Source organism: Phytophthora sojae, assembly GCF_000149755.1.
Source record: "Phytophthora sojae unplaced genomic scaffold PHYSOscaffold_5, whole genome shotgun sequence".
Classification (NCBI taxonomy): Eukaryota; Oomycota; class Peronosporomycetes; order Peronosporales; family Peronosporaceae; genus Phytophthora; species Phytophthora sojae.
In genome coordinates this window covers 5,642,644-5,652,684 of record NW_009258119.1, presented here as the reverse complement: position 1 = coordinate 5,652,684, position 10,041 = coordinate 5,642,644, and the positions used below count along the sequence as shown (strand labels likewise).

General features: G+C 60.7%; 2 protein-coding genes and 24 non-coding genes across 26 annotated transcripts; 2 read left to right on the top strand and 24 right to left on the bottom strand.

The window, feature by feature from the left end:
* Positions 1-347: 347 nt before the first annotated feature.
* PHYSODRAFT_t932 lies at positions 348-419 on the bottom strand. Its single transcript has one exon. It is a non-coding gene; the product is annotated as a tRNA-His (tRNA).
* A 1-nt stretch (position 420) lies between these two features.
* On the bottom strand, positions 421-493 carry PHYSODRAFT_t931. Its single transcript has one exon. It is a non-coding gene; the product is annotated as a tRNA-Ala (tRNA).
* Positions 494-1,125: 632 nt separating this feature from the next.
* On the bottom strand, positions 1,126-1,197 carry PHYSODRAFT_t930. The gene has a single exon. It is a non-coding gene; the product is annotated as a tRNA-His (tRNA).
* A 1-nt stretch (position 1,198) lies between these two features.
* Positions 1,199-1,271, bottom strand: PHYSODRAFT_t929. Its single transcript has one exon. It is a non-coding gene; the product is annotated as a tRNA-Ala (tRNA).
* A 632-nt stretch (positions 1,272-1,903) lies between these two features.
* On the bottom strand, positions 1,904-1,975 carry PHYSODRAFT_t928. The gene has a single exon. It is a non-coding gene; the product is annotated as a tRNA-His (tRNA).
* A 1-nt stretch (position 1,976) lies between these two features.
* On the bottom strand, positions 1,977-2,049 carry PHYSODRAFT_t927. Its single transcript has one exon. It is a non-coding gene; the product is annotated as a tRNA-Ala (tRNA).
* Positions 2,050-2,236: 187 nt separating this feature from the next.
* On the top strand, positions 2,237-2,575 carry PHYSODRAFT_334320 (hypothetical protein; the record flags this gene model as incomplete). The annotated part of the gene is made up of 1 exon (XM_009531583.1): positions 2,237-2,575. One exon carries the CDS (start codon positions 2,237-2,239, stop codon positions 2,573-2,575), a length of 339 nt encoding a protein of 112 aa, XP_009529878.1.
* Positions 2,576-2,671: 96 nt separating this feature from the next.
* On the bottom strand, positions 2,672-2,743 carry PHYSODRAFT_t926. The gene has a single exon. It is a non-coding gene; the product is annotated as a tRNA-His (tRNA).
* A 1-nt stretch (position 2,744) lies between these two features.
* PHYSODRAFT_t925 lies at positions 2,745-2,817 on the bottom strand. The gene has a single exon. It is a non-coding gene; the product is annotated as a tRNA-Ala (tRNA).
* Positions 2,818-3,451: 634 nt separating this feature from the next.
* Positions 3,452-3,523, bottom strand: PHYSODRAFT_t924. Its single transcript has one exon. It is a non-coding gene; the product is annotated as a tRNA-His (tRNA).
* A 1-nt stretch (position 3,524) lies between these two features.
* PHYSODRAFT_t923 lies at positions 3,525-3,597 on the bottom strand. The gene has a single exon. It is a non-coding gene; the product is annotated as a tRNA-Ala (tRNA).
* A 634-nt stretch (positions 3,598-4,231) lies between these two features.
* PHYSODRAFT_t922 lies at positions 4,232-4,303 on the bottom strand. The gene has a single exon. It is a non-coding gene; the product is annotated as a tRNA-His (tRNA).
* A 1-nt stretch (position 4,304) lies between these two features.
* Positions 4,305-4,377, bottom strand: PHYSODRAFT_t921. The gene has a single exon. It is a non-coding gene; the product is annotated as a tRNA-Ala (tRNA).
* Positions 4,378-5,009: 632 nt separating this feature from the next.
* On the bottom strand, positions 5,010-5,081 carry PHYSODRAFT_t920. Its single transcript has one exon. It is a non-coding gene; the product is annotated as a tRNA-His (tRNA).
* Position 5,082: 1 nt separating this feature from the next.
* PHYSODRAFT_t919 lies at positions 5,083-5,155 on the bottom strand. The gene has a single exon. It is a non-coding gene; the product is annotated as a tRNA-Ala (tRNA).
* A 632-nt stretch (positions 5,156-5,787) lies between these two features.
* On the bottom strand, positions 5,788-5,859 carry PHYSODRAFT_t918. Its single transcript has one exon. It is a non-coding gene; the product is annotated as a tRNA-His (tRNA).
* Position 5,860: 1 nt separating this feature from the next.
* On the bottom strand, positions 5,861-5,933 carry PHYSODRAFT_t917. Its single transcript has one exon. It is a non-coding gene; the product is annotated as a tRNA-Ala (tRNA).
* A 632-nt stretch (positions 5,934-6,565) lies between these two features.
* On the bottom strand, positions 6,566-6,637 carry PHYSODRAFT_t916. Its single transcript has one exon. It is a non-coding gene; the product is annotated as a tRNA-His (tRNA).
* A 1-nt stretch (position 6,638) lies between these two features.
* Positions 6,639-6,711, bottom strand: PHYSODRAFT_t915. The gene has a single exon. It is a non-coding gene; the product is annotated as a tRNA-Ala (tRNA).
* Positions 6,712-7,333: 622 nt separating this feature from the next.
* Positions 7,334-7,405, bottom strand: PHYSODRAFT_t914. The gene has a single exon. It is a non-coding gene; the product is annotated as a tRNA-His (tRNA).
* Position 7,406: 1 nt separating this feature from the next.
* On the bottom strand, positions 7,407-7,479 carry PHYSODRAFT_t913. Its single transcript has one exon. It is a non-coding gene; the product is annotated as a tRNA-Ala (tRNA).
* Positions 7,480-8,111: 632 nt separating this feature from the next.
* PHYSODRAFT_t912 lies at positions 8,112-8,183 on the bottom strand. Its single transcript has one exon. It is a non-coding gene; the product is annotated as a tRNA-His (tRNA).
* Position 8,184: 1 nt separating this feature from the next.
* PHYSODRAFT_t911 lies at positions 8,185-8,257 on the bottom strand. Its single transcript has one exon. It is a non-coding gene; the product is annotated as a tRNA-Ala (tRNA).
* Positions 8,258-8,889: 632 nt separating this feature from the next.
* On the bottom strand, positions 8,890-8,961 carry PHYSODRAFT_t910. Its single transcript has one exon. It is a non-coding gene; the product is annotated as a tRNA-His (tRNA).
* A 1-nt stretch (position 8,962) lies between these two features.
* PHYSODRAFT_t909 lies at positions 8,963-9,035 on the bottom strand. The gene has a single exon. It is a non-coding gene; the product is annotated as a tRNA-Ala (tRNA).
* A 360-nt stretch (positions 9,036-9,395) lies between these two features.
* PHYSODRAFT_509235 (hypothetical protein) lies at positions 9,396-9,644 on the top strand (the record flags this gene model as incomplete). The annotated part of the gene is made up of 1 exon (XM_009531582.1): positions 9,396-9,644. A coding segment is annotated over one exon (249 nt), but the record flags the coding sequence as incomplete, so codon positions are not given.
* Between the last annotated feature and the right edge of the window lie 397 nt (positions 9,645-10,041).

Sequence of the window (10,041 nt, the reverse complement as noted above, 5' to 3'; positions counted from 1 at the left end):
CGGCACAACGTCTGTCCGCCCGACGACCCTCCTACTGCCAGGACGGCCATTCGGGGCGCTTCATCCACTCTCTCCGGTGGCCTGGTGAGCTCCGACGACGCGGGAGGTACTACAGCTCCACTACGTTACTAGACCGAGCCACAAGACAATGCCATCGAGTCGCACCGCAGCAGTGTCGTCGTGAGGGCGACAAGAGGAGAGCGGCCGGGACCGCTCACGCCGGTAGGCTGAAAGGCGACAAAAAGCGGTAATTGGGGACCGAGAGCGTGGCGGGTGTGCATGGCGACGGCTAGGGGCGGCGCAGCGTCCATAACGCGCACGTAAAAGCAGCATAATGAGCATAAGAGTGCGCGTGCCCGGATTCGAACCAGGGATTTCACCGCCACAAGGTGAGGTACTGACCACTATACTACACACGCCTGGAGAAGCAGGGTATCGATCCCTGTACCTCTCGCATGCTAAGCGAGCGCTCTACCATTTGAGCTACATCCCCGGATACTTTACTCGTCTCCCACCCGTCAACAAAATCCACTTTACGGACGCACCACACGCTACCACGCACTCTCCGCCGTACCGCAATCGTCAACCACCCATCGCGCCTCCGTTACGCACAATCCGCACACCAAAACTCGCGTACATGCCTCCGCACGGCCCAAACCGATCGCACGCTCTTTCCACACATGCCGCCTCGCGCACGGCGCGCTCAGCCTCCACAACCCGACCGTGAGCTCGTCCGCTGCGTGTTCCGCCTCTTTGGCTCGCGCCGGAGCGACTTGGACGGCACAACGACTGTCCGCCCGACGACCCTCCTACTGCCAGGACGGCCATTCGGGGCGCTTCATCCACTCTCTCCGGTGGCCTGGTGAGCTCCGACGACGCGGGAGGTACTACAGCTCCACTACGTTACTAGACCGAGCCACAAGACAATGCCATCGAGTCGCACCGCAGCAGTGTCGTCGTGAGGGCGACAAGAGGAGAGCGGCCGGGACCGCTCACGCCGGTAGGCTGAAAGGCGACAAAAAGCGGTAATTGGGGACCGAGAGCGTGGCGGGTGTGCATGGCGACGGCTAGGGGCGGCGCAGCGTCCATAACGCGCACGTAAAAGCAGCATAATGAGCATAAGAGTGCGCGTGCCCGGATTCGAACCAGGGATTTCACCGCCACAAGGTGAGGTACTGACCACTATACTACACACGCCTGGAGAAGCAGGGTATCGATCCCTGTACCTCTCGCATGCTAAGCGAGCGCTCTACCATTTGAGCTACATCCCCGGATACTTTACTCGTCTCCCACCCGTCAACAAAATCCACTTTACGGACGCACCACACGCTACCACGCACTCTCCGCCGTACCGCAATCGTCAACCACCCATCGCGCCTCCGTTACGCACAATCCGCACACCAAAACTCGCGTACATGCCTCCGCACGGCCCAAACCGATCGCACGCTCTTTCCACACATGCCGCCTCGCGCACGGCGCGCTCAGCCTCCACAACCCGACCGTGAGCTCGTCCGCTGCGTGTTCCGCCTCTTTGGCTCGCGCCGGAGCGACTTGGACGGCACAACGACTGTCCGCCGGACGACCCTCCTACTGCCAGGACGGCCATTCGGGGCGCTTCATCCACTCTCTCCGGTGGCCTGGTGAGCTCCGACGACGCGGGAGGTACTACAGCTCCACTACGTTACTAGACCGAGCCACAAGACAATGCCATCGAGTCGCACCGCAGCAGTGTCGTCGTGAGGGCGACAAGAGGAGAGCGGCCGGGACCGCTCACGCCGGTAGGCTGAAAGGCGACAAAAAGCGGTAATTGGGGACCGAGAGCGTGGCGGGTGTGCATGGCGACGGCTAGGGGCGGCGCAGCGTCCATAACGCGCACGTAAAAGCAGCATAATGAGCATAAGAGTGTGCGTGCCCGGATTCGAACCAGGGATTTCACCGCCACAAGGTGAGGTACTGACCACTATACTACACACGCCTGGAGAAGCAGGGTATCGATCCCTGTACCTCTCGCATGCTAAGCGAGCGCTCTACCATTTGAGCTACATCCCCGGATACTTTACTCGTCTCCCACCCGTCAACAAAATCCACTTTACGGACGCACCACACGCTACCACGCACTCTCCGCCGTACCGCAATCGTCAACCACCCATCGCGCCTCCGTTACGCACAATCCGCACACCAAAACTCGCGTGCATGCCTCCGCACGGCCCAAACCGATCGCACGCTCTTTCCACACATGCCGCCTCGCGCACGGCGCGCTCAGCCTCCACAACTCGACCGTGAGCTCGTCCGCTGCGTGTTCCGCCTCTTTGGCTCGCGCCGGAGCGACTTGGACGGCTCCGCCCGACGACCCTCCTACTGCCAGGACGGCCATTCGGGGCGCTTCATCCACTCTCTCCGGTGGCCTGGTGAGCTCCGACGACGCGGGAGGTACTACAGCTCCACTACGTTACTAGACCGAGCCCCAAGACAATGCCATCGAGTCGCACCGCAGCAGTGTCGTCGTGAGGGCGATAAAAGGAGAGCGGCCGGGACCGCTCACGCCGGTAGGCTGAAAGGCGACAAAAAGCGGTAATTGGGGACCGAGAGCGTGGCGGGTGTGCATGGCGACGGCTAGGGGCGGCGCAGCGTCCATAACGCGCACGTAAAAGCAGCATAATGAGCATAAGAGTGCGCGTGCCCGGATTCGAACCAGGGATTTCACCGCCACAAGGTGAGGTACTGACCACTATACTACACACGCCTGGAGAAGCAGGGTATCGATCCCTGTACCTCTCGCATGCTAAGCGAGCGCTCTACCATTTGAGCTACATCCCCGGATACTTCACTCATCTCCCACCCGTCAACAAAATCCACTTTACGGACGCACCACACGCTACCACGCACTCTCCGCCGTACCGCAATCGTCAACCACCCATCGCGCCTCCGTTACGCACAATCCGCACACCAAAACTCGCGTGCATGCCTCCGCACGGCCCAAACCGATCGCACGCTCTTTCCACACATGCCGCCTCGCGCACGGCGCGCTCAGCCTCCACAACTCGACCGTGAGCTCGTCCGCTGCGTGTTCCGCCTCTTTGGCTCGCGCCGGAGCGACTTGGACGGCACAACGACTCTGTCCGCCCGACGACCCTCCTACTGCCAGGACGGCCATTCGGGGCGCTTCATCCCCTCTCTCCGGTGGCCTGGTGAGCTCCGACGACGCGGGAGGTACTACAGCTCCACTACGTTACTAGACCGAGCCACAAGACAATGCCATCGAGTCGCACCGCAGCAGTGTCGTCGTGAGGGCGATAAAAGGAGAGCGGCCGGGACCGCTCACGCCGGTAGGCTGAAAGGCGACAAAAAGCGGTAATTGGGGACCGAGAGCGTGGCGGGTGTGCATGGCGACGGCTAGGGGCGGCGCAGCGTCCATAACGCGCACGTAAAAGCAGCATAATGAGCATAAGAGTGCGCGTGCCCGGATTCGAACCAGGGATTTCACCGCCACAAGGTGAGGTACTGACCACTATACTACACACGCCTGGAGAAGCAGGGTATCGATCCCTGTACCTCTCGCATGCTAAGCGAGCGCTCTACCATTTGAGCTACATCCCCGGATACTTCACTCATCTCCCACCCGTCAACAAAATCCACTTTACGGACGCACCACACGCTACCACGCACTCTCCGCCGTACCGCAATCGTCAACCACCCATCGCGCCTCCGTTACGCACAATCCGCACACCAAAACTCGCGTGCATGCCTCCGCACGGCCCAAACCGATCGCACGCTCTTTCCACACATGCCGCCTCGCGCACGGCGCGCTCAGCCTCCACAACTCGACCGTGAGCTCGTCCGCTGCGTGTTCCGCCTCTTTGGCTCGCGCCGGAGCGACTTGGACGGCACAACGACTCTGTCCGCCCGACGACCCTCCTACTGCCAGGACGGCCATTCGGGGCGCTTCATCCCCTCTCTCCGGTGGCCTGGTGAGCTCCGACGACGCGGGAGGTACTACAGCTCCACTACGTTACTAGACCGAGCCACAAGACAATGCCATCGAGTCGCACCGCAGCAGTGTCGTCGTGAGGGCGATAAAAGGAGAGCGGCCGGGACCGCTCACGCCGGTAGGCTGAAAGGCGACAAAAAGCGGTAATTGGGGACCGAGAGCGTGGCGGGTGTGCATGGCGACGGCTAGGGGCGGCGCAGCGTCCATAACGCGCACGTAAAAGCAGCATAATGAGCATAAGAGTGCGCGTGCCCGGATTCGAACCAGGGATTTCACCGCCACAAGGTGAGGTACTGACCACTATACTACACACGCCTGGAGAAGCAGGGTATCGATCCCTGTACCTCTCGCATGCTAAGCGAGCGCTCTACCATTTGAGCTACATCCCCGGATACTTCACTCATCTCCCACCCGTCAACAAAATCCACTTTACGGACGCACCACACGCTACCACGCACTCTCCGCCGTACCGCAATCGTCAACCACCCATCGCGCCTCCGTTACGCACAATCCGCACACCAAAACTCGCGTACATGCCTCCGCACGGCCCAAACCGATCGCACGCTCTTTCCACACATGCCGCCTCGCGCACGGCGCGCTCAGCCTCCACAACCCGACCGTGAGCTCGTCCGCTGCGTGTTCCGCCTCTTTGGCTCGCGCCGGAGCGACTTGGACGGCACAACGACTGTCCGCCCGACGACCCTCCTACTGCCAGGACGGCCATTCGGGGCGCTTCATCCCCTCTCTCCGGTGGCCTGGTGAGCTCCGACGACGCGGGAGGTACTACCGCTCCACTACGTTACTAGACCGAGCCCCAAGACAATGCCATCGAGTCGCACCGCAGCAGTGTCGTCGTGAGGGCGATAAAAGGAGAGCGGCCGGGACCGCTCACGCCGGTAGGCTGAAAGGCGACAAAAAGCGGTAATTGGGGACCGAGAGCGTGGCGGGTGTGCATGGCGACGGCTAGGGGCGGCGCAGCGTCCATAACGCGCACGTAAAAGCAGCATAATGAGCATAAGAGTGCGCGTGCCCGGATTCGAACCAGGGATTTCACCGCCACAAGGTGAGGTACTGACCACTATACTACACACGCCTGGAGAAGCAGGGTGTCGATCCCTGTACCTCTCGCATGCTAAGCGAGCGCTCTACCATTTGAGCTACATCCCCGGATACTTCACTCATCTCCCACCCGTCAACAAAATCCACTTTACGGACGCACCACACGCTACCACGCACTCTCCGCCGTACCGCAATCGTCAACCACCCATCGCGCCTCCGTTACGCACAATCCGCACACCAAAACTCGCGTGCATGCCTCCGCACGGCCCAAACCGATCGCACGCTCTTTCCACACATGCCGCCTCGCGCACGGCGCGCTCAGCCTCCACAACTCGACCGTGAGCTCGTCCGCTGCGTGTTCCGCCTCTTTGGCTCGCGCCGGAGCGACTTGGACGGCACAACGACTGTCCGCCCGACGACCCTCCTACTGCCAGGACGGCCATTCGGGGCGCTTCATCCACTCTCTCCGGTGGCCTGGTGAGCTCCGACGACGCGGGAGGTACTACCGCTCCACTACGTTACTAGACCGAGCCCCAAGACAATGCCATCGAGTCGCACCGCAGCAGTGTCGTCGTGAGGGCGATAAAAGGAGAGCGGCCGGGACCGCTCACGCCGGTAGGCTGAAAGGCGACAAAAAGCGGTAATTGGGGACCGAGAGCGTGGCGGGTGTGCATGGCGACGGCTAGGGGCGGCGCAGCGTCCATAACGCGCACGTAAAAGCAGCATAATGAGCATAAGAGTGCGCGTGCCCGGATTCGAACCAGGGATTTCACCGCCACAAGGTGAGGTACTGACCACTATACTACACACGCCTGGAGAAGCAGGGTGTCGATCCCTGTACCTCTCGCATGCTAAGCGAGCGCTCTACCATTTGAGCTACATCCCCGGATACTTCACTCATCTCCCACCCGTCAACAAAATCCACTTTACGGACGCACCACACGCTACCACGCACTCTCCGCCGTACCGCAATCGTCAACCACCCATCGCGCCTCCGTTACGCACAATCCGCACACCAAAACTCGCGTACATGCCTCCGCACGGCCCAAACCGATCGCACGCTCTTTCCACACATGCCGCCTCGCGCACGGCGCGCTCAGCCTCCACAACCCGACCGTGAGCTCGTCCGCTGCGTGTTCCGCCTCTTTGGCTCGCGCCGGAGCGACTTGGACGGCACAACGACTGTCCGCCCGACGACCCTCCTACTACCAGGACGGCCATTCGGGGCGCTTCATCCACTCTCTCCGGTGGCCTGGTGAGCTCCGACGACGCGGGAGGTACTACAGCTCCACTACGTTACTAGACCGAGCCACAAGACAATGCCATCGAGTCGCACCGCAGCAGTGTCGTCGTGAGGGCGACAAGAGGAGAGCGGCCGGGACCGCTCACGCCGGTAGGCTGAAAGGCGACAAAAAGCGGTAATTGGGGACCGAGAGCGTGGCGGGTGTGCATGGCGACGGCTAGGGGCGGCGCAGCGTCCATAACGCGCACGTAAAAGCAGCATAATGAGCATAAGAGTGCGCGTGCCCGGATTCGAACCAGGGATTTCACCGCCACAAGGTGAGGTACTGACCACTATACTACACACGCCTGGAGAAGCAGGGTATCGATCCCTGTACCTCTCGCATGCTAAGCGAGCGCTCTACCATTTGAGCTACATCCCCGGATACTTTACTCGTCTCCCACCCGTCAACAAAATCCACTTTACGGACGCACCACACGCTACCACGCACTCTCCGCCGTACCGCAATCGTCAACCACCCATCGCGCCTCCGTTACGCACAATCCGCACACCAAAACTCGCGTACATGCCTCCGCACGGCCCAAACCGATCGCACGACATGCCGCCTCGCGCACGGCGCGCTCAGCCTCCACAACCCGACCGTGAGCTCGTCCGCTGCGTGTTCCGCCTCTTTGGCTCGCGCCGGAGCGACTTGGACGGCACAACGACTGTCCGCCGGACGACCCTCCTACTGCCAGGACGGCCATTCGGGGCGCTTCATCCACTCTCTCCGGTGGCCTGGTGAGCTCCGACGACGCGGGAGGTACTACAGCTCCACTACGTTACTAGACCGAGCCACAAGACAATGCCATCGAGTCGCACCGCAGCAGTGTCGTCGTGAGGGCGACAAGAGGAGAGCGGCCGGGACCGCTCACGCCGGTAGGCTGAAAGGCGACAAAAAGCGGTAATTGGGGACCGAGAGCGTGGCGGGTGTGCATGGCGACGGCTAGGGGCGGCGCAGCGTCCATAACGCGCACGTAAAAGCAGCATAATGAGCATAAGAGTGCGCGTGCCCGGATTCGAACCAGGGATTTCACCGCCACAAGGTGAGGTACTGACCACTATACTACACACGCCTGGAGAAGCAGGGTATCGATCCCTGTACCTCTCGCATGCTAAGCGAGCGCTCTACCATTTGAGCTACATCCCCGGATACTTTACTCGTCTCCCACCCGTCAACAAAATCCACTTTACGGACGCACCACACGCTACCACGCACTCTCCGCCGTACCGCAATCGTCAACCACCCATCACGCCTCCGTTACGCACAATCCGCACACCAAAACTCGCGTACATGCCTCCGCACGGCCCAAACCGATCGCACGCTCTTTCCACACATGCCGCCTCGCGCACGGCGCGCTCAGCCTCCACAACCCGACCGTGAGCTCGTCCGCTGCGTGTTCCGCCTCTTTGGCTCGCGCCGGAGCGACTTGGACGGCACAACGACTGTCCGCCCGACGACCCTCCTACTGCCAGGACGGCCATTCGGGGCGCTTCATCCACTCTCTCCGGTGGCCTGGTGAGCTCCGACGACGCGGGAGGTACTACAGCTCCACTACGTTACTAGACCGAGCCACAAGACAATGCCATCGAGTCGCACCGCAGCAGTGTCGTCGTGAGGGCGACAAGAGGAGAGCGGCCGGGACCGCTCACGCCGGTAGGCTGAAAGGCGACAAAAAGCGGTAATTGGGGACCGAGAGCGTGGCGGGTGTGCATGGCGACGGCTAGGGGCGGCGCAGCGTCCATAACGCGCACGTAAAAGCAGCATAATGAGCATAAGAGTGCGCGTGCCCGGATTCGAACCAGGGATTTCACCGCCACAAGGTGAGGTACTGACCACTATACTACACACGCCTGGAGAAGCAGGGTATCGATCCCTGTACCTCTCGCATGCTAAGCGAGCGCTCTACCATTTGAGCTACATCCCCGGATACTTCACTCATCTCCCACCCGTCAACAAAATCCACTTTACGGACGCACCACACGCTACCACGCACTCTCCGCCGTACCGCAATCGTCAACCACCCATCGCGCCTCCGTTACGCACAATCCGCACACCAAAACTCGCGTGCATGCCTCCGCACGGCCCAAACCGATCGCACGCTCTTTCCACACATGCCGCCTCGCGCACGGCGCGCTCAGCCTCCACAACCCGACCGTGAGCTCGTCCGCTGCGTGTTCCGCCTCTTTGGCTCGCGCCGGAGCGACTTGGACGGCACAACGACTGTCCGCCGGACGACCCTCCTACTGCCAGGACGGCCATTCGGGGCGCTTCATCCACTCTCTCCGGTGGCCTGGTGAGCTCCGACGACGCGGGAGGTACTACAGCTCCACTACGTTACTAGACCGAGCCACAAGACAATGCCATCGAGTCGCACCGCAGCAGTGTCGTCGTGAGGGCGATAAAAGGAGAGCGGCCGGGACCGCTCACGCCGGTAGGCTGAAAGGCGACAAAAAGCGGTAATTGGGGACCGAGAGCGTGGCGGGTGTGCATGGCGACGGCTAGGGGCGGCGCAGCGTCCATAACGCGCACGTAAAAGCAGCATAATGAGCATAAGAGTGCGCGTGCCCGGATTCGAACCAGGGATTTCACCGCCACAAGGTGAGGTACTGACCACTATACTACACACGTCTGGAGAAGCAGGGTGTCGATCCCTGTACCTCTCGCATGCTAAGCGAGCGCTCTACCATTTGAGCTACATCCCCGGATACTTCACTCATCTCCCACCCGTCAACAAAATCCACTTTACGGACGCACCACACGCTACCACGCACTCTCCGCCGTACCGCAATCGTCAACCACCCATCGCGCCTCCGTTACGCACAATCCGCACACCAAAACTCGCGTGCATGCCTCCGCACGGCCCAAACCGATCGCACGCTCTTTCCACACATGCCGCCTCGCGCACGGCGCGCTCAGCCTCCACAACCCGACCGTGAGCTCGTCCGCTGCGTGTTCCGCCTCTTTGGCTCGCGCCGGAGCGACTTGGGCGGCACAACGACTCTGTCCGCCCGACGACCCTCCTACTGCCAGGACGGCCATTCGGTGCACTTCAGCCACTCTGGAAAGAAGGGGTTATTCCCTCCGTTGGATGTGCTAGGTACAGATTGAATTTGACGGTGAAGGACTTTCTCAAGACCGAGGAGGAGCTCATTGCAAAGGTGCACGCGGTGACATCCAAGCTGATAACACATAAGGGGCGCTCGGTTTGCTACGCCGTGTCTCCCTTCTGTCGCCTCTGTTACGAAACGACAATTGCTAGACTAGCACATACGATAAAGTGGCGCGCTATCCGAAGCTCTAACCCGCCATAATCAAGTTGGGGCATAACCTTCGTGTTGAGTAAGAACTACAGCAGCTTATACTGCAGCGTTCTGAGCACGAGTGAGTCAAGGCGGTGGTAAAGACCTTTGATAAGTTCAGGGCCGTCACGAAAGAGCTGCAGAAGTCTATGCTAACTTTGTCTGCTGTGTGACATCTGTTCGGCCAGGTTGTGAAAGAGTACTCTGCACTCACGTCGCGACTGGTCGCAACGTCAATTATTCGCATTTAGTACTAGTTCTCGTCAAGCTTCAGCGCGGGGAGGCGTTGACAGCTGCGACGGGATTGACATGTATCGAATTTAGATCGACCGTCCTTGAAAGACCACCAGCGTGGGATGGTATTCAAGACGAGAAAGGCACCAAGGCACACGCAATACATGGACATTTT